The sequence below is a fragment of the Onychomys torridus genome, chromosome 9 (assembly GCF_903995425.1).
Source record: "Onychomys torridus chromosome 9, mOncTor1.1, whole genome shotgun sequence".
NCBI lineage: Eukaryota > Metazoa > Chordata > Mammalia > Rodentia > Cricetidae > Onychomys > Onychomys torridus.
In genome coordinates, this window is record NC_050451.1 from 67,709,141 (window position 1) to 67,729,029 (window position 19,889).

At 48.7% G+C, this 19,889-nt stretch overlaps 1 protein-coding gene across 1 annotated transcript; it reads right to left on the reverse strand.

Annotated features, from left to right (window-relative positions):
- Positions 1 to 765: 765 nt before the first annotated feature.
- Rgcc (regulator of cell cycle) lies at positions 766 to 14,319 on the reverse strand. Its single transcript, XM_036199840.1, has 5 exons — positions 14,114 to 14,319; positions 13,335 to 13,520; positions 4,111 to 4,218; positions 2,549 to 2,611; positions 766 to 1,153 (listed from the first exon to the last, which is right to left on the reverse strand). The coding sequence occupies exons 1-5, from the start codon at positions 14,160 to 14,162 to the stop codon at positions 1,146 to 1,148; spliced, it is 414 nt and encodes a 137-aa protein (XP_036055733.1). The 5' UTR covers positions 14,163 to 14,319; the 3' UTR covers positions 766 to 1,145.
- Between the last annotated feature and the right edge of the window lie 5,570 nt (positions 14,320 to 19,889).

The window sequence follows — 19,889 nt, forward strand, 5'->3', positions numbered from 1 at the left end:
TAAAATTCAGTGTGTGTGTGTGTGTGTGTGTGTGTGTGTGTGTGTGTGTGTGTGTGTGAAACTACCAAACAATCAAAGAAAAAAGTGAAGTCCAAGGTTTCTGTTTTGTTTTTTTAATGATTTATTTAGTTTTATGTGTTTGAGGCCTTTTCCTGCAGTATGTCTGGGCACTAGGTACATGTCTGGAACCTGAAGAGATTAGAGAATGGCATTAGATTCCCTGTAACTAGAGTTACAGATAGTTGTGAGCAACATTATTGGGAGCTGGGAATCCAACCCGGGTCCTCTAGAAATGCAACCAGTGTGCGTAACTGCTGAGCCATCTCTCAGCCCCAAGGGGAATACATTTTTGAATTTTTTTGAAATTTTATTTATTTTTATTTTATATGTATGAATGTTTGCCTGAATGTATATTTGTGCACCACATGCATGCAGTGCCAGAGGAAGCCAGAGGAGGGTGTCAGATCCCCTGGCACTGGAGTTTAGGACAAATGTAGTTGCCATGTAGGTGCTGGGCATTGAACCCAAATCCTCTAGAAGAGCATCGATTGCTCTTAACCACTGAGGCATCTGTCCAGCCCACAACGAAAAGATTTTGAGAATGTAAGGATTAGAGTGCAGAGACAGCTTCAGGAAGCTGGCCACCCTTAAGTGAGTATAACCACAACACACAGTATTCTCACTGGGAATCCAGAGGCCCGTCATTCCTGTTAGAAAATTACTGAATGCAGTAATCTATTGGCAGTAATAAGACAGCTTTCAAAGTAGATTCCAGTTTAAACTTTATTTGTATACAAAAATATATTATGATGGGAAAAGCTTATTACGGTCTCCAACTATATATAAGTAATTACAAATATTTCCATAAATGCATCTTAAATTATAGAAGAGCTATGTTTAAGGAGAAAACACATTAGATAGATCATCTGTTGAAATATGCTGCAGGCAGGTAAACAAGTCAGTTCTACTGTCTGAGTTGCCCAGAGATGGGCCCGCCAGCAAAAGTTAGGATGAGCCGAGGCCGGCCACGGGAGCCTTAGCTCTGTCCCCTCCTGCAGCAGATTCTAGTAGCTGATTCTGCCAGGCCCTTGGAGTCTTCAGGGGTTTCACGCTTGTGGCCTAAGGACCCCGAACCCCTCGCTTCTTCACATACCTGAAAAGGAGAGAGAAGGTTAGTTAGCCCAGCCAGACACTCGCAATCCCTGTGCTTAACCACATCACATGGTCTTAGACGGGCATCAAAAGCAAAGTTAATAGCAGGCTTCCCATGCCATGTAGTCTGGCTAACTGGACTGACTGGGAGGCCAGCTGCAATTGGCATGAAGTAGGCAGGCTTGCTGCATGGGCCTAATACAAATTGTGCTGCAATTAGAATAATCTGTCGAAACAGGCCTAGGTCTTCTGATGCAGGTGGTGCAAGAGGGAAGAAAAGGGGGCAGTTAAACCATCCAGCAAATACCGAGTGGGAGAGTGTGAAAACCGTGGCTATTCTAAGTAGACTGTTTAAATTAACTTTTGGATCTAAATTTTTCGATGTTTACCTCTCTGGCAGAATAAAACATAGAGTACTTCTCATAGAAAAATGATCACTTTCACTAAATAATTAAGAATCCTGGATAAAAAGTTCTCCAAGGTTTAACAAGTCCCCCGTGAGGAGAGATGCTGAGGCCAGCATCCCTGCAAACTGGGACTGAGCCTGCTGCCTCCTGCAATCTTGTCCTTTTGAAGGAGCCCACAGACAGTGTGACCCTTCTTTCTGCTAACACCCCTCCACCCCCACCCCGTATGTGTTACAATTTCGTTTTGTTTTGTTTTTCGAGACAGGGTTTCTCTGTGTAGCTTTGCACCTTTCCTGGAATTCACTCTGTAGTCCAGGCTGGACTCGAACTCACAGAGGTCCGTCGGCCTCTGCCTCCTGAGTGCTGGGATTACAGGTGTGCGCCACCACCACCTGGTTGTGTGTTACAATTTTGACCTGATGTCTTCAGTTTGGGGCACACAAGATGGATAACCAACGTGTGATCCAAATTAGAAGCACGCTGAATCTGGGTCACTGGCTAGTTGGCACGGGTATCCCAGACCACTTCTGTTTGGCACTCGATATTCACAAAAAATCTCACCAGGACCTTGTATCCTGCATCAAACTTGGGGAATTACCCTGAGTGCATGAACCCCTCTGGCTTGCTGGAGGAATGCTAAGTGACTTGTTCCTTCTCTCAGAACTGGCAAGGCATCCCCACAGCGAAGTGCGCTCTCTCTCTCTCTCTCTCTCTCTCTCTCTCTCTCTCTCTCTCTCTCTCTCTCTTTCTCTCTTCTAAACAACATTCCATTGTCTGCTGCTGACCTGTGTGCACAGTTGGGAAAGCAACTCCAGCTACTCTCCTGCAAGTTTATCCTCCAAGCTACTTTCTAGGCCACTGAGGTCCTGTTTCTACACCTAGAGCAGCTTATGATGTACCTTCCCGCCCCCAGGCAAGCTGGGAAACATGGCAGCCCATTATCAAAGGTGTGGCGCGAGTGATGTTTTAAACACCAAGCATGTACTCACTTGCTAATGTTCTGTCAAGATCGGCAATGAAGTCTTCCAGCTCTTTGGTGTCACCTAATTTGGCTGCAAAATAGAAAATAGAAAAGAGTTTCCGTCTCCCTCCCAGACACAGCTGGTGGAGGATTTTTCCTGGGATTATGGAGTTTCCAGATTACGGAAACCTGTTGTCTTCAGAGACCTCACGGAGCGTGCCCTGCACCAATCCTTCGTTTCTCCTCCAACTGGAGGCTAGCCTTAGTGTTTGTCCTGTGGTTCACTACCACCCGAAGCCACCTTCCTAACCTGGAAGATGGATCTCTTCAGGGTTGTGAAAGTCTGGGAGACAGTGAGAAGAAGGCACTTTCGCTGCTTGTGGAGGACAATACAGTGGCCCTCCAATGTGACAAGGTGGAAGAGGGAACGAGAGAAACCATCTCAGAGTAGCACGGAGCTTTCATCTCGACATTGCTGTCTCTGTGGCCAGAGGGACATGCTTTCCTTACGTATTTTACTCTCGGTCTGTACAGGTTGTCCGTCACTCATGCCTTCCTTGAAATACACTGCTGAATATTTTTCTTTGCTGGCTACAGATGGTTCATTGTTCTTAGTTTTCAAGTCCACTCGCCACAGGGGCTTTTTTTTCCCCGTCCCCCCATTCCCCCTTCTGTAATTCCCACTTCTGGAGGATTAGGTAGCAGATCTGAGCACTACTGAAGTCATTCTCTAGACTGCTCTCTCCCTGGAGTCCACAGATCCACTGCAGATTGGAGGCTGGACAATGGCCGAATCTCCCGTGGCTGCTAACATTTGTGTTGAGAAGAGAATTTAAAAATATCCCTTTCAAGACAGAGGGAAGTTCTGTTTGCATGCCAGGTGGAGACAAGTCATGGGATCGTCATATTTCTTTTAAAGTTGGTTCCATTTTTATTGCATTTTGCATCTATTTTCAGCAAGTTCAATTTTCCTTGGGGGGGGGGAACCTCCTTTTGTTCTCAAAAGGGCGCCTGTCCAATATAACAGAACGTCCAGCTCTCTAGCTGGGGAGACTTGGCCAATTCCAAAAACTAAGAACCAATTCATGCCCCTTTAAACCAGAGTCTATTAATACTGAAGCAGAGACAGGGTGGGGCTGTTGTTTTGATTCCTGTCCATTTTAGTTTTTTTAAACATTCATTCATTTGGTATATATGGTATGTATGTGTGTATGAATGTATGTGCCCATGTGGAGATGAGAGGACATCTACCAAGTAGCTTCCAGAGATCAAACTCAGCTTGGCAGGCTTGGCAGCAAGCACCCTTACCCACTGAGCCATCTCAGTGGCCCCATGTTAGATCATTCTTGAATCCTAACGACAGCTGCTAAACGAGTCACCCCAAAACAAAACAAAACAACTCCTCATTGCTGCAGAGCCAAACTGCCGAGTTTTACATTATGAAGGCAAGCTAGTCCAGGAGGCTAATGAGACACAGTCCCCTCGGCCACAAGAGGGAATCTACATGTGGACCAGATCCCATAAACAATGGCTTTGTACTCTGAAAGCTTGGTGGAGGATAACGGGCCAGAGTCCGGTTTGTGAGCTCACCTTTCCTAGGGGTGACAGAGGAAGTCAGCGGAGCTGGAGTGGAGTCGGTTGGGGAATTCAGTTTCTCATCACTGAAGCTGAAGCTGTCCCGATACAGTGAGTCGGCACCTTTAAGGAAGGAAGCCATAGTCATTCAGAGGTGTACTCACTGAACCAGACTCTTGACAGTCTACAGTACCCAGAGGTGAATCTCCCCAAGAACCAGCTGTTGTAGATCTACATAAGAAAACAGGCCAGTTTCCAATCTAAGAAGTGATCGAAGGCAGGGAAGTGTGTGTGTGTGTGTGTCTGTGTCTGTGTCTGTGTGTAGGTGTGAATGTGTGTATCCAGTCCAGCACACTGACGACCTTTGCTCCTCTCAACAGTGTGGTGGGTTAACAGGACCAGACCTCTGCTGCACAGGAGTCTACTGGCCAGCTGTCAAGCCAGGTGCTGCTGGCTGATGGGATGAGAGTCGGACGGATGTAGCTGAGTTGGTAGGGTGCTTGTCCAGAAGCCATGAAGCCCTGTGTCCAATCCCCAGAACCACATAAATTAGACACAGTGGTGAAAGACTAGGCGCTGGACAGACTCCCTGGCAGGCAGGCAGACAGACAGACAGGCAGGCAGACCAGCCATGGTTAGATAATAAAGTTGGTGAACTTCCTCAGTCTCCTGATTTGAGACAAAAAAAAAAACCCTGGCAGCTTACAACAAAGGCCTTGTAGGCTTCTGTCTCCCACCTGCAGGTCCCCTGCTGATGGACGGGCTCAGCAAGTTCACGGAGAATCAGGACATAATACACAACAGTTGTGCAGCAATCAGCCCTCCAATCCTTCTTCAAACTGGCCAGCCCTAAAGTGGGGGTGGGGTGAGGTGGGGATCTCTGCAGTCTTAAAAAGAAACAAACAAAAACAAAACAAAACAACCCAGCCCCGGGAAAGACACTGGCTTTTTCAGCCCTTTCTGCTTTACAGAGGATCTTTTTCTCTGTGTGTCTCTATCACGTGTGTGTCTCCTCACCCCCCAGTAATCAGCATGTTTTCAACTGCTAATTCTATCTGCTCCTGTTTGCAGTGCTTAAGATTTCTCTGCAGCTCCTGTTGCACTCAAGATTTTTTTCCTGCCCTTTTGTTTTGTTGTTGTTTTGTTTTTCGAGACAGGGTTTCTCTGTGTAATTTTGGTGCCTGTCCCGGATCTCGATCTGTAGACCAGGCTGGCCTCGAACTCGCAGAGATCTGCCTGGCTCTGCCTCCCTAGTGCTGGGATTAAAGGCGTGCATCACCATTGCCCTGCTTTTTTTTTTTGGGAGCTGAAGATCGAACCCCAGGCCTTGTGCTTGCTAGGCAAGCGCTGTACCACTGAGCTAAATCCCCAACCCCCTTTCCCTGCTTTTTAATTCTTTAACTGGCAGAGAAAACAAACCTCACCAAGCCACCCCCAGTCCCAAGGCACTGTGTCAGTGGCACACCAGTGACCCCAGCAGTCTAGGGACAAAGGGTCAGAAATTCAAGGTCATCCTCAGCTACATACTGAGTGAGGTCAGCCTGAAACCTGAAATACACGAGACTCTGTCTTCAAAAGAGAAAGAAGGAGGGTGGGGGGTGGGCAGGCACTAAAGAGATGGCTCATCAGTTAAGAGCTAGCTGGCTGCTTTTTCCAGAGGACGTGGGTTCAATTCCCAGCATCTACCTGGCAACTCACAACAATCTGTCACTACAATCCTAGGGATCTAATGCCCTTTTCTGGCCTTCTCGGGCACCAGGCACACAAGAGGTGCGCAGACACACATACAGACGAAACACCCAAACACATAAAAAAACGAACACTCAAAATGCATATTATTTTTCACGAAAAGGGTTCTCTTCCTTCTAAACACCTTTCAGATATAAGCACAATGTTGGATCCTGTGTCTAAAGATTTCCCTCCCTGCTCATGAGTCTTAATCACACCAAGATTCTGCACTCTTGTCTCTGACAAACTGAAGTCAAGAACAAAGATTGCTTTTGTTCTCGGCTGTTCATCCGATACGATCAAGGGACTTCACAGTTCCTTCTAGTCTTGCGCCTCAAATGTCAGAGCTGCAGCAGGCAAAGTTCCAGCCAGGCCGGGCTGCACCAGGGCCAGGAGCAGCTCAGCTTAGGGGTGCTTAAAAAAGACCATGTTCTCTGCCTCAGTTTACCCATCAATAAGATGGAAAGGTAGATTGGACAATCCTTCCGCTCCCTCCCAGTTCCAACATTCTAAATCCTGCCGAAGAGGAGGAAGCAGAGGAAGCCAGCCCTGCTCAGAGGAGGTAGCAGGGGCTCAGAGACAGAGGATGTTAACGGAAGCAGGATGTGGCCCCAGAGGTGGTGGTGAGGGAGGAAGCCACTTTTCTGGTTAAAAAAAAAAAAAAAAGGAAAGCAAAGCCAGCCAGAGTGTGGCAGGGGCTCTGGAAAGGCTTTTCGGGCGAACAGCTGAATAACGAGGGCCTGGCCAGGTCCCTGCTTCCCCTGGAGGCAGGCTCCTGTCCTTCAAGCCATTTCTCTCTAGTTCAGGGACAGGCAGCACATCCTGTTTTAGTTCCATTAACTCAAAATGAACTTGGCTGACTTATTTTTTAATGTGCTCAGAATATGAGGAAATCGGGTTTCTGAAAGAACTTTCTAGTCATGTGAGACTTGGGCGTGTCCCTCAATGGCCGTCATACCTCCTCAGGTTGTCTTGTCTGGTTCCACATCCTCTGCCTTCCGACCAGAAGGACCCAGGTGCCCTCTGGTCATCCTTTCTGGCCTCTATACCCACGGAGCCCACTTCTCCAAACATCCCCAGAAGAACCTCATGAATAACCGTCACCATCTTCTCTTCCTTTGACAGTTCCAGCCCAGGCCACCGTAAAGGACCACAGTCATTTTTCAGGGCTTTGATGATGAACCCATACTGAGGTCCTCAACATTGAACCTTAAACCCATGCTCCCTATCTAAAACTATCGTAACCAACCCCCACCCCTAGAATGCAAGTCTTTGACATGTGTGACCAACTATGTTCTGGCAACACCAAGGACAGACACTGTTGATCATCACTCCCACTACAACTGTCCTGAGAAGTCTTACGATGAAGAAACAGGTCTGGCCTAGCCTTACTTCCCAAGTGTACTTGACAATGGGGCACTTCATAGCCCTCCTATTAATATCTCTTAGGACGCTGGAACTCTTTAGAACTTGAGTTGGAAGTCCGTCTGCTTGCTTTCTCCGCTGTTTACACCTGTAGAAGAGCAGTAGAGGGTAGCAATCCCCTGCACACAGAAGGTACAAGCACATCCATTGCAGATCCCTGGATGAGCATCACTTTAATCACCACAGAAACAGAGGAAGAAACATATGAGAAGAAGACAGAATCATCTTTGGGGGCAAGAAAACCACTGAGGGTCTCAGGGAAGCAGACTATGACCCAGAAGAAGGGAATACCACTACTCCCCAACTCCCTACTCCCCCACCCCCGCCATAATATCCTTGTCTCTGAAAGATGAGATCCAAGAACATCGTCCCATCCTTAGACCAGAGTTCCAGCTCTGACTCACTAGTCTAGAGCTTACAGGCCGCCCTCTCCTGCTCTATCTCTCAGGACAGCTGGCACTGGAGAGCTGCTTTCAATACCACACCTCTTTCCACCCCACCCTGCATATAGCGGGGCAGAGAAAAAACATCACAGAGGAGTAAGGGAGATTTCAATCCAGATATGGTGGAGAGAGGGGCTGTGGGGAAGAAGCCACGGTCTCAGGACCATCCTGACTCGCCTTTGATTCTTCAAAATCCAGTCCATATGAAAAGTCCCTTAACCCAAGCACTTTCCTCCAGGTCAGAGAGTATAGTTTACATGACAAATAAATTCAGTGGTAAGCCAGACTGTTTGATCTGTAGTGGCCTCGGTGCTAATGAACTCATACTGCTCTCCCACACACACACACACACAATCTCACATTCTGTCAGCCCATTACCACTCTGTGGTTCTGCGCTCTTTCCATGTCTTCACCCACCCTAGGCCAACTCCAGGCTCTGGTGGTGTGTTTGCCATTCAACTACGAAGAAGAAATGAACTCCCAGGATCTTTGATCAAGTCGCCCTGTCTGGATCCCCCTGTGGCAATAGTTTACACATGGCAATTAATGGGGGGCAGGAGCACAAAGGAAAGAGAAACCCAAGTCCCAGGTCCCTGAAGCTAGGCCGCTGTGGGGAGGGCAGGGAGCAGAGGCCATCACTGAGAAAACAATAAGAACCTAGGCATTCTGTGTAGGATGCCTGTGGCTTCATAATGGGTTGATTTTCAAGTTCCTAGCAAAATAGAGAACAGCGTGTACAGAATGGAGGGCATTATCATTGGGAAGAAAACAATCAAGATTCCCAGCCCTGGCTTCCCACGTTTTCAGATTGTAACAAATTTTTTTTTTAAAGTTTCTCTTCAGTGGTGACCATGAGCAAGTCCACAATGCAGAAATACCTAAACTCTAAACTTCTTTACCTAATATCCCTGCCGCTGCCCCCCCCCCCCAGGCTTTTCTTGAGAGCCTGCCTAAACAGAATCTTAGGCTAGAGGTAGATGACTAGGTAAGCGATGCTCTAACTCTTGTTCTGGTCGCTCCCTTAGAACCTTAGTTCTTGAAAAAATAAGATTCAGTCAGTCTGATAAAGTGCCAGCAGCGTGTCTTGGGCTGATAGCACACATATGTGTGTATTGCTACCCACCCTGTTATCGGGTATTGTTACGAATAAGTAGGATCAAAGGACAACTCAGCAGTGATGACTTGGGGGACCTTCACATGTGTAAAGTGGACCTTAAAACATCTCCTTCAGACTGCCTTGAAGCCCCACCTCAGTAGTATCAAATCCCCACTACATGTGTCCTCTGAAATTCCTGGTCCATTTAATGCATTCAAGTCTCAGATCTGGGACTGAGTGTCCTAAGGGACCGTCAAAAGAAATAAAAGCATATTGTATACACAGTGTTCTAAGTTTAGGTATGCCCATCAAACATAAGAAACTCCATAGCACAACAGAAGCTTTGTTTATAAGAAAGGTATATATATATAAAAATTTTCATTTTGGGGGGTTGGGAGAAAAGTAATTTAGGGTTAGAACTGACATGTGCTACTCCAGAGAAAAGTAAAACCACAAACAGTGAGCCTTTCCCAGAGTGCCTGTAAATATAGAACCATCCCACACATCTGTAGCAAGCGAACTATAGTAATTACCAAGAAAAAAAAAGTCCCAGGTCTGTGTCACTGTTCCCGCAGGGAATGGCAGGGATGAGCGTCTCTCTTCTCCTCCAAATCTAAATTCTGACAGCTTCAGTGAAGCATGGCACGGTGGGAAAGAGTCCTGGCTCTCAGTTTGATCATTGTGCCCAGCTCCCCTCTGGAGTGGCCCTGACCCTCTAAGAAAGTTTGCCAGCTATCAGAGTGTAAGAGCTGCCACTCACTCAGCTCCTAACATGGTACCAGGTATCCAGAGGGCTCCTACCTGGCCTCAGCCTCTCACATCTTGACAAGATCAGGCTCCCAGCTCCTCAGTTCCATTAACAGTTAGGTAACTGTCACTCTGGTTTCTAGAGTTCCTGAAGTCTCCTCTTTCAGGGCCAGACCAGATTATAAGCAAAAACATTTGGAGGTTCTAAGTCTTGCTATGCTAAAGAACCTAGTTCCTGCCGGGCGGTGGTGGTGCATGTCTTTACTTCCAGCACTCGGGAGGCAGAGCCAGGCGGATCTCTGTGAGTTCGAGGCCAGCCTGGGCTACCAAGTGAGTTCCAGGAAAGGTGCAAAGTACACAGGGAAACCCTGTCTCGAAAAACCAAAACAAACAAACAAACAAACAAAAAAATCTAGTTTCTTATTCTCCCCAAATATCTACAATATTGTCATAGCCACACATGCACAGTAGACCTCAGACCATTCCTATTAAACAGTGAGTGAAAATTTTATTAAACTCATTTAAAGACTTATGTTGTACTTCCAAAGTTAAAAACAAACATTACTGAAAAAGAGGTGGGCATAACGGCTCACACCTTTAATTCCAGAACTTGGGAGACAGAAGCAAGAGGATTTCTGGGAGTCTGAAGACGAGCCTGGTCTACAGAGTGAGTTCCAGAACAGCCAGGAGAACATAGTAAGACTTTGTCTTGAAAGAACCTAAGTAAATAAAATTATATATGTGTATATACACACACACACACACACACACACACACACACACACACACACACACACACACATATATATAGAATCCTAAAAGCAAACAAAAAACAACCAAGGATGTTCAGTTTCTACAGCACCTCAAAGGGTCCAGCCTGAAAAACACTTTCCTAGCTTCCAACTGCACTGCCCTTTTATTGAGACATTTAAAAACTGTTCTCAATGAAGTGCTGTGGGAAAGACACAGCCCCTTTTAAACTCATTTCCACTTATGTGAATGTACGTGTTTGTGCATGTGAGCACAAGTGCCCTTGGAGGCCAAAGGTGTCAGATCCCCCCTGGAACTGGAGTTCCTGGCAGTTGTGAGCTACCCCACATGGGTGCTAGGAACCAAAGTCTGATCCTATGTTTAACCCCTGCGCCATCTCTCCAGTCCTGAAACCTGATTTTTGTGTGTTTGTTTTTTGTGACAGTTTCTCTGTGTAGCTTTGAAGCCTGTCCTGGAACTCACTCTGTAGACCAGGCTGGCCTCGAACTCACAGAGATCTGCCCGTGAAACCTAATTTTTTTAATGAGGGAAAAAGGTCTTTTTCAAAACTCAGGCATATTCATCACTGATGTCCACTGGCCTTCAATCCTGAAAGCCTTGAGAAGGACCTGCAATACCGTGTATAAAAAGACACGTGATCTGAGCACAGTAGAGCACCAGGATACTCCCAGGCTCTGGTTCACATTCTAGCCAACCACCTGTGGTGACAGAGCAAGACCATAGAAGGCCAGCCTGTGATCTGTTATTTTATCAAAGAGATGAATGAAGAGAAAAGTGCCTAACTTGAAGGACTGTGGCAAAGATTATGTGTGTTAACATTCAAAGACCAGCAAGAGAGGACTGATGTCAAGAGCAAGCAAGTAATGATTATAGCGACCCCAGGGAAGGCTTGGTAGAAGTTAGCTAGCTGCGGCTGCCACCATTATAAACCTGGCTGGCCCTCTCTAGAGTGACAAGTTTTAGTGGGCTGCACCTCTCCCAGGCATTCTCTTTCTCCAAACAGATAAAATGAATGTAACAGATGTCTGCGATCCGTTTCTGGAGACAATTAAGACATACCTATCGTGTGTCCTAAAGAAAGCATTATTTAGTCACACCCAAATCCCGCCAAGACTGTTCCTGAGCAGGGAACAAACCACCGCAATGGCAGCAAAGACCACGGTCACCGGGCATTCTTAGGTCCTTCCCATTCCTTCCCCAAACACCACACTAAAAGTTGAAGGTTAACAACAAAAGGAGAAAGTGAAATACGCAGAGATATACCCTAAGAAAAACAACAAATTCTATCAACTCTCTCCCAAACTGTTAAGAAACTGTCTCTAGTGAATTCTCTTTCTAAGACTCCTAAAAACACATCCTAGATCTGAAATCCCTCCTGGAAAGAACATGTGGATGCTGTCCCGCCATAACTGCACAAGGCCAGACCCTAGTCCAGCAGAAGGCGGCTCTGGTGTAGCAAGGAGCTGTCCCTGGCCATAGCGCAGCAGTGACAGACCCTGTCTTCTCTGCTGTGGAGAAGAGAATTTATACATGATGAATAGCTTGCCCATCAACCCAATGGAAGGAGATAATGTTCAAGTTACGCCACAAGTATTGAGACAAATTTCCAATGCAAGGCATCGCTTGGAATGCTGGGAATAAGCAGTCAGCTCATTAGCATCAGAATAAGTTGTAAATGAAAACAAACAGCTGACCCGCCCTCTTCCATTCCCCACCCACCCCACCCCACCCCACCTCCTAAGTCACACCTCAGTCTGTGCACAGCTAAGAAAATCCAACTAGAGCTCAGGTGACTCAGACCCTGACCAGAATGTCAGCCCTTATCCCTCCCCAGGAGGACAGACAGCTCAGGTGCAGATCTCACAACTGATCTCCGCCCAGTCACAAGGAAGAACTCTCTAGAATTCAGAGCAGCAACATGTCTTTTACTCCCTGGATGAAGGACCGACTGCACCCTGGTGAGGTCTGTGCCTGCAGCCTGTCAAGGGAGTAAGTGCTCAAGAACAAACGGAATTGAAAATTCACACCGGAAAACAGTGAGCAAGCCAGGATTTGAAAGACAAGTATAATAAGTAGTCACCAAATAACACTGTTTGACACCTAAACAGAGCTCCAGAATCTTGCAGGTCACTCGAGTTTATTATCCCCCCCCCCTTTTCTTTCTACCAAGGATGTTAGGATAGAGGCATCGTGGGAAAGGTTACCAGGATGAACCTCTACGGGCAACCTGGAGGGTGGGCCTGCCTGAAACCTGTACTTGAACTCAGTCAGCAGCTCAGGGCGAGGATTGTTTCAAAATTGCCTGGAGTGGCGACAGAGCCTGGGAGTTCAGAAGCAAGCGAATGAAGTTATTTCAAAAATTCCCAAAACAGCAGCTTATGAAATCATTTTGGTTTCACAAATGTTCCATTATTGTGCTCGCCCGTGTCCCTAAGTCCCCCGGCACCCATTCTGGAAAAGGAAAGGGAGGGTGCTGTTGCTTTGGTGTTGACCTAGCGTGCATGGAGCCCTCGGTCTGACCCCCAGCACTGCCTACAGGGAACGTGCTGGCTGGCACTCCTCTGCCATCCCAGCACCTCCTGAAGCCCAAGGAAGGAGGACCAGAAGTCCAGGGTCGTCCTCAACTACGTAGATCTCCTTGGGAAGGTCTCAATAAAATTTTAAAAATGCAAAGCAGGGAGAAAAGCGGGGCAACTGTTGGAAGAGCCAGCTGGGGTCCCAGGAGTTCTTACCGACTGCACAAACCTTCAGGCCTCATGACAGACACCTGCCATGACAGCGAGACCCACAGTCCTTCAAGAGTCCCCCGTGTCCCCCAAGATTGCCTTCATGGCCCCTGCACACCTTGGGCTTAAATCTCAGAAAGTCAACTCTCCAAATCTCCAAGCATCTCAGAGCAGGTGCAGGGCCTCGGGTCTGAGTCCCCCCCCGCCCCCCGCGCGCCCCGGACACCGTGCCTCAGTTTACAGACAACTCGGCTGACACTAGAGCCCTAGGAAGCCACTGACTTTGAACCGGGCCTCACTTACTCTCTGAGTCGCTGAAGCCGCTGCTGTCACTCACGCTGGCGCTGCTGCGCCGCTTCATGCGCTGGAGGTGCTCCTCATAGTGGAAGTGGCGGGCGTGGAAGGGCGAGGCGAAGTCGGCCAGCACGGCGTCGAACTCGCACAGCACGTCCGTCAGGTCTGCCGCGGCCGCTGAGTCCATGGCCGGGGCTGGGGGCGGGCACAGTGAGCTCAGCTGAAGGGAGCCGGGGGTAGGGGTGACTCTGCCCGCTGCGCGGGAGGATCTGGAGGGGCGGTCGCCGGACTAGGATGGCTAACTTCACTCTGCGTTTGCCAGCGACAGCCGCGCAGTTACCTCGTAACCTCTCTACCACCCTCCCAAGCGCCGGTCACCGACGCCGTGCGGGGAGCGGAAAGTCTGGAAGTCACCTAGCCCACCCCAGGCGCTTTCCTGCTCGTGCCCACGCTCACTCCCTGCAGCGAGCGGCGGCGGAGGAGGGAAGTCTGAGTCAGACAGCACCCGTTACGTGTCAGGCTCAGATCCTTGTCCCCAATGGGAAAACCAAACTGAACTGGCGCCGCCGGCCGTGTGCGCCCCGGAGATGGGGGGGACCGGGGGGTGATGGAGAACGGAAGGGTGGGCAGTGGAAAGGGACATTCACGACCCTTGTTCTCTCGCCCCTACCTGCAGGCTCGGGTTCTCAGGGGCCCCGGGACTCGGGGTGTAGCTTAGCGTGGACAGAGTCCCCTGGCTTCGATCCTGGGGCGCAGAGATGGAGGGGGCACCCCAACCCGGCACTCACCTGCGGCCGCCACCCTCGCTGGGCTGCCCTGAGTCGAGGGCGGCTTCATGGAGCAGTCGCTTGCCGACACGCGTGGCAGAGATGCTGAGAGATGCTGGCCCCGGTGGCTGGCTGCCGCCTTGCCCTGCAGTCCGCTCGGGTAGCACTGCCTCCTCGCTCCTTGGCCGGGCCGAGAGCTGGCTCCTCGCTTGCGCCGCCACCCGCCAGCCGCCCCGTCTTATAGCCACGGGCAGGGGCGGGGCGGGGCGGGGCCGCCGAGTCTGTCCCGGGCGACCTAGGGGGACGCCCCTGTCCTCCACCCCTCTTCCCCCCTCCCCTACCCCGGCACCGCCCTCGCCACGCGCCCGCCGACCCAGAACCGCAGTGACGCCTTGTGTCGCCCGGAGCCCGGGTTACCGCCCCAAATATTTACCCTCCGCTTCCTCCCCCCCACCCCCGCGCCACCCTGACAACCCGACCCACGAAAGTGTCTTTGCTGGCCTCAGAGTTCCCCAAGAGTTTATCCTACTTCCCGCCCTCTGGCCGAGCCTCCTGGAGCCTCAGTTTCCTTATCTATGAAACGGAACTGCAAATGCAGAGCCTCCTTGCTTGCTACAAAAATAAAGGAACCGAGGGCCTCAGTCGGTGGTACGAGGGCAGAGAGTCCTCATCCGATTTTCTCAAGAGATCGTGTGTGATCAGAGTAGACCGCTGAGGGCCGCGGACTGAGGCGAAGGCAGTCTTCAGGTGCGGTGATCTCTGAGCTACAGGAGGAAAGCACAGCATGGATGGATGGAGATGGATGCATTCCCTACTGGGTCCCTATGAATGAGCCATCCGTCCACGCCAAGCACAGCCCAGTATAATCCCTGCTTCAGGCCTTGTGTTGGCAAATAGGGTGACCAATTGCTCTTTGCCACAGACGGCTAGTTAAAAGTAAAGTAAGCCGGGCGGTGGTGGCGCACTCCTTTAATCCCAGCACTTGGGAGGCAGAGCCAGGCGGATCTCTGTGAGTTCGAGGCCAGCTTGGGCTATACAGAGTGAGTTCCAAGAAAGGCGCAAAGCTACACAGAGAAACCCTGTCTCGAGAAACAAACAAACAAACAAATAGTAAATAAATAAATAAAATTAAAGTAAGTGGCCTGTGTGGCCTGTGCCTATGGTTCCAGACCTAAGGATGATGGTAGAAAGGGAGTCTGAGACAAGAGAATAGAGATTATGAGGACAGCAACGCATGCGCACACCTTTAATCTCAGTCCTTGCAAGGCAGAGGCAGGCCGATTTCTGTGAGTTCAAGGCCAGCCTAGTTTACAAAGTGAGTTCCAGGATAGCTAGAGCTATTACACAGAGACACCCTGTCTTGAAAAACCTGATGATGATGATGATGATGATGATGATGATGATGATGATGAAGATGATGAAGATGCCTGGATAGCCACCCACTTGTAATCCCAGCCCTGAGAGGCAAAGGCTGGAACAAAAACACCTGTGTGTATACCTGCGTGTCCTACAAGTACACATGAGTGTGTGTGTGTGTGTGTGTGTGTGTGTGTGTATGTGTGTGTGTGTATGTGTGTGTGTATGTGTGTGTATGTGTGTGTATGTGTGTGTATGTGTGTGTGTATGTGTGTGTGTATGTGTGTGTGTATGTGTGTGTATGTGTGTGTGTATGTGTGTGTGTGTGTATGTGTGTGTATGTGTGTGTGTATGTGTGTGTGTATGTGTATGTGTGTGTGTATGTGTGTGTATGTGTGTGTGTATGTGTGTATGTGTGTGTATGTGTGTGTATGTGTGTGTATGTGTGTGTGTATGTGTGTGTATGTGTGTGTGTATGTGTGTATGTGTGTGTATGTGTGTATGTGTGTGTGTGTATGTGTGTGTATGTGTGTGTATGTGTGTGTGTATGTGTGTGTATGTGTGTGTGTATGTGTGTATGTGTGTGTGTGTATGTGTGTGTATGTGTGTGTGTGTATGTGTGTGTGTGTGTGTGTGTGTGTGTGTGTCTCAAATCCTTGTCCCAAGTGAGAAACCAAACTGAACACACATGACAAAGTTAATTAAATGTAAAGCAAGGAGCTGGTGGCAGCTGGCACTATGACTGAGTGATAAGTGCTTCCCTAACAGGGGTCAGCCCTGGGTTTGAGGGGCCAATCATCCTCAGAACTGCAAACAAACAAACAAATAAATGAATGAATGAATATTTTCATAAATAAATGTAAAACAGTTAAAATTGAATAAAACAAAATGTTCAGTGCCTCGGTTACACTGGACACCTTTAAGCGGTTAGTAGCCTTCATCACAGAATCTTTAGACAGTATTGCATGAGGATGTCTTCCCCTGGTGACTCCAGAACTCCTAGGTGTCAGGATGTGGCCCAGCACCAGGTCTCACCCCCACAGTCACCTGAATGGTATAATCACTGTCACTGGTTTGCTGTGAGAAAACGGAGACATGGGCAGCTAAGTGGCCTGCCCGCCCATCAGCGGATTAATAGAAGGCAGGCCAGTCTCCTCTTCAAGCCACTTGGAGGTCGGCCACACCCTGCCTCCCTAGGGTGGGGGAGAGCTAAGCAGCTCAGTGGGCCCCCAAACCCTGGAGCAGACACCCCAGGTCCCAGAAGCCACAGACAAGGCACTTCCTTTCACGTGCCCTCCCCACACACTCTACACCCTCATTCTCTCCCCAAAAGTATTCTGTTCGATTTGCCCATGGCACCCACTGCTCATGCCCTGAGCTAACAGCAGCAGCCAATCTGGGAACTGCAGCCAAAAGGATGCCAATGACAAGCTCATTTGGTACCCGGAGCACAGTTTATCTGTCCATCATCCAGCGGGTGGGCCACTGGGTTGTTCCCAGTCCTTCCCTGTACGCATCTCAGTGCTTCCATGTGATTCTGTCCATGGGTTGATCTTGTTTTCTTCCCTAGAACCAGGTAAAGGTTTAAACCTTTATCCCCAGAGCCTTCGGGCTGGGCTCTGTAGCCTATACTAGAGACTTTTATGGCCCTCAGCCACCTGACAGTGGTGACAGAGATCAGGAATGACCTCAGTGTTCATGTGTGAACTTGTCCCTCCAGAGGGGTGGGGAGCTGTATCCTTTATCTCCTCACACTGAGAGTTACCTAACTTCCAAGTCTCAGAAAGTCATGCTGTCACGGGACACAATGGCCTCAAGAAAAAGACTGGATGTTGCCTTTGATTTGCAATGGGAAAAATCAAGGACTCCTTATACTGTAAAGACAGGGTTTCTCTGTGAAGTTTTGGTGCCTGTCCTTGATCTCTCTCTTAGACCAGGCTAGCCTCGAACTCTCAGAGATCTGCCTGGTTCTGCCTCCCGAGTGCTGGGATTAAAGGCGTGAGTCATCGCTGCCCAGCACAAGACCTGTTCTTTATCTTAACTAGTCTCGCCCTTGTCTACTTTGCTGTCATATAACAAAATATCTGGGTAATTTGTAAACCACAGAAATTTCTTTCTCACTCTTCTGAAAGCTAGAAAGCCCAAGACCAGTGCTGCCTGGTGAGGGCTTGCTGTATCCTTCCGCGACAAAAGGAAGGAGTGGGAAGAAACTGTCCCCACCTCAAGCCCCCTGACAGTCCCTAATTCCATTTGGGAGGACTCTATTCTGGTCAGCTCAGAAAGGCACCCATGCTTGATAGGATCAAATCTGCAGTTAGACTGCCGTGTTCAGACTTTACCCCAAGATCTGCCGCAGACTGACCACAGAAGCCTCCTCACTGCACACTGCTCACCACACTTTCCTTGGAACTTGTCCAGAGCATCGCCCAAGAGCTTCATCCTTCCGAAACCTGGAGGATTTTATTATTGTGACTGAACTCTAGCTCCCTACCTGTCTGCCCTGGATCCTTTCTTCTAACTTGTAACTTTCTCTTGGCCTTCTCACTCTTCTCCCTAGAAAGTCTAACTATAATTCACTCACTTTAATTTTTTTTTTTTTTTTTTTTTTGCTTTCAGAACTGATTTTTGTCCTCTAAAATGTCTTATAGTCAGTTACCCACAGGACTTCTGCTCTTGACAGTCCTCCACAGAGGACTCTCTATGGAAGAAGCTCCTAGTTGTTACTGTAAATAAGTTGGTGGACTCATGCATTCCTGAAATAGCATGTTACCAGTATCTTGAGTTAAGGCGGGTGATGTGACTAAGCTTTGGACAGCAGACAGGGCTAGCCCATGTGGCCTCCTGGGTAAGTCTCCCCCACTTCTCTTTCTCACTGTATAACAGGCAGTCATAAAGCTCCGTTTTAGCCACGAGGTAGAGGTCACTTTCCCAGAATGGCAACAGAAACATTTTTAAAAAAATGTCTTGGGTGTCATAAAGTGGCTACATCAACCAACCCTGGGTAACCAACATCTACAGGAAATAAAGATAAAATAAAATGTCAGGGACTGGAGGTGTAGCTTAGTGGACAAGTGTGTGAGGTTCTGGGTTCCATGCTCAAAACCACTAAATATAAATGAGTAAAGAGAAATGGCTGTCTTGTGTAAGCTTCTATGGGACGGGCAGGCGAGCAGGGGGTTGGTGTGGGTGGGGGGGGGGGGGTGTTGGTCCATACTGTTGAACTTTACCCTTCATGCTTCCTGCATCAAATGAATACCATCTGAGCCTCCTCGATGCTGTTGCTGTAAATCTAAGAGCAGACTTTCCTTCCTCCTTAGGCTAGCTGGGGTCATGTTTCAGTATCTGTCCATCTGTCCATAGCTAAGTTGTCCATCGGGTGATGACTCAGAACAACAGGAATGTATTCTCTCCCAGAGCCCTGAAGATGGGAAACGTGGGATCGGATCACATGCTGCCTGGGCTGGCTTCCTCTGGGAGGCCTCAGGGAGGATTTGCTCCATGCTTCTGCTTGGTTCCTGAGTGTGTGCAGGCCATCCTCAATGTCTCATGTGTGGCGATGTGTCACCATGGTCTTCTGGTTGTCACATGATCTCCCCTGTATGTCTGCTTTGGTGTCTTCTCTTCTTTCAAGGGTAGCAACTGTTGCCTTACATGGATTAGGCTTGCCCTAACTTAGGATGGATGACTTTACCCTAACTCCATCTTGTCTCCAAAAGACCCTGTTTCCAAGGAGGTCGCAGCCATAGGTACTTGAGCAAATCTGAGAGCGGGACACTGTTTAACCCAGGCCAGTGACATAAGCCCTGCATTGACCTCCATTAATGAAAACCATATTAGAGAAGATAAGGTGTCAAGACTTGATACAGAGCTACGATGGTGAAAACTAGTTTGAGATGTAGCTCGGTGGCAGAGTGCTTGCACAAGTCCCAATACTGGTTCATTTTCTGTGGCTTTAACCTGGCTCTGGGGACCTTACAAGTAAAAGGTGGGTATTCCATTCAGTTTGGGAAGCTGGTAGTCCAACACTGGCCGGCTTCATAGCTGCCACCTCTGATGAGGACCCTTGGCTATATCATACCATGCAGACAGCATTGTGGTGAGAACATATTCAAAAGGGAAAGGTCACATGGAGAGACAAAAAGCCAGTGAAATACAGGATGGAGCCGGGTGGTGGTGGCGGCGGCGGCGCACGCCTTTAATCCCAGCACTTGGGAGGCAGAGCCAGGTGGATCTCTGTGAGTTTGAGGCCAGCCTGGGCTACCGAGCAAGTTCCAAGAAAAAGGCACAAAGCTACACAGAGAAACCCTGTCTCAAAAAACCTAAAAAAACACAAAAACCAGGATGGTGTGTGTGTGTGTGTGTGTGTGTGTGTGTGTGTGTGTGTGTGTGTGTGCGCGAGCATGTGTGTGTATATTAGTTCATCTTGGGAACCAGAGTTACC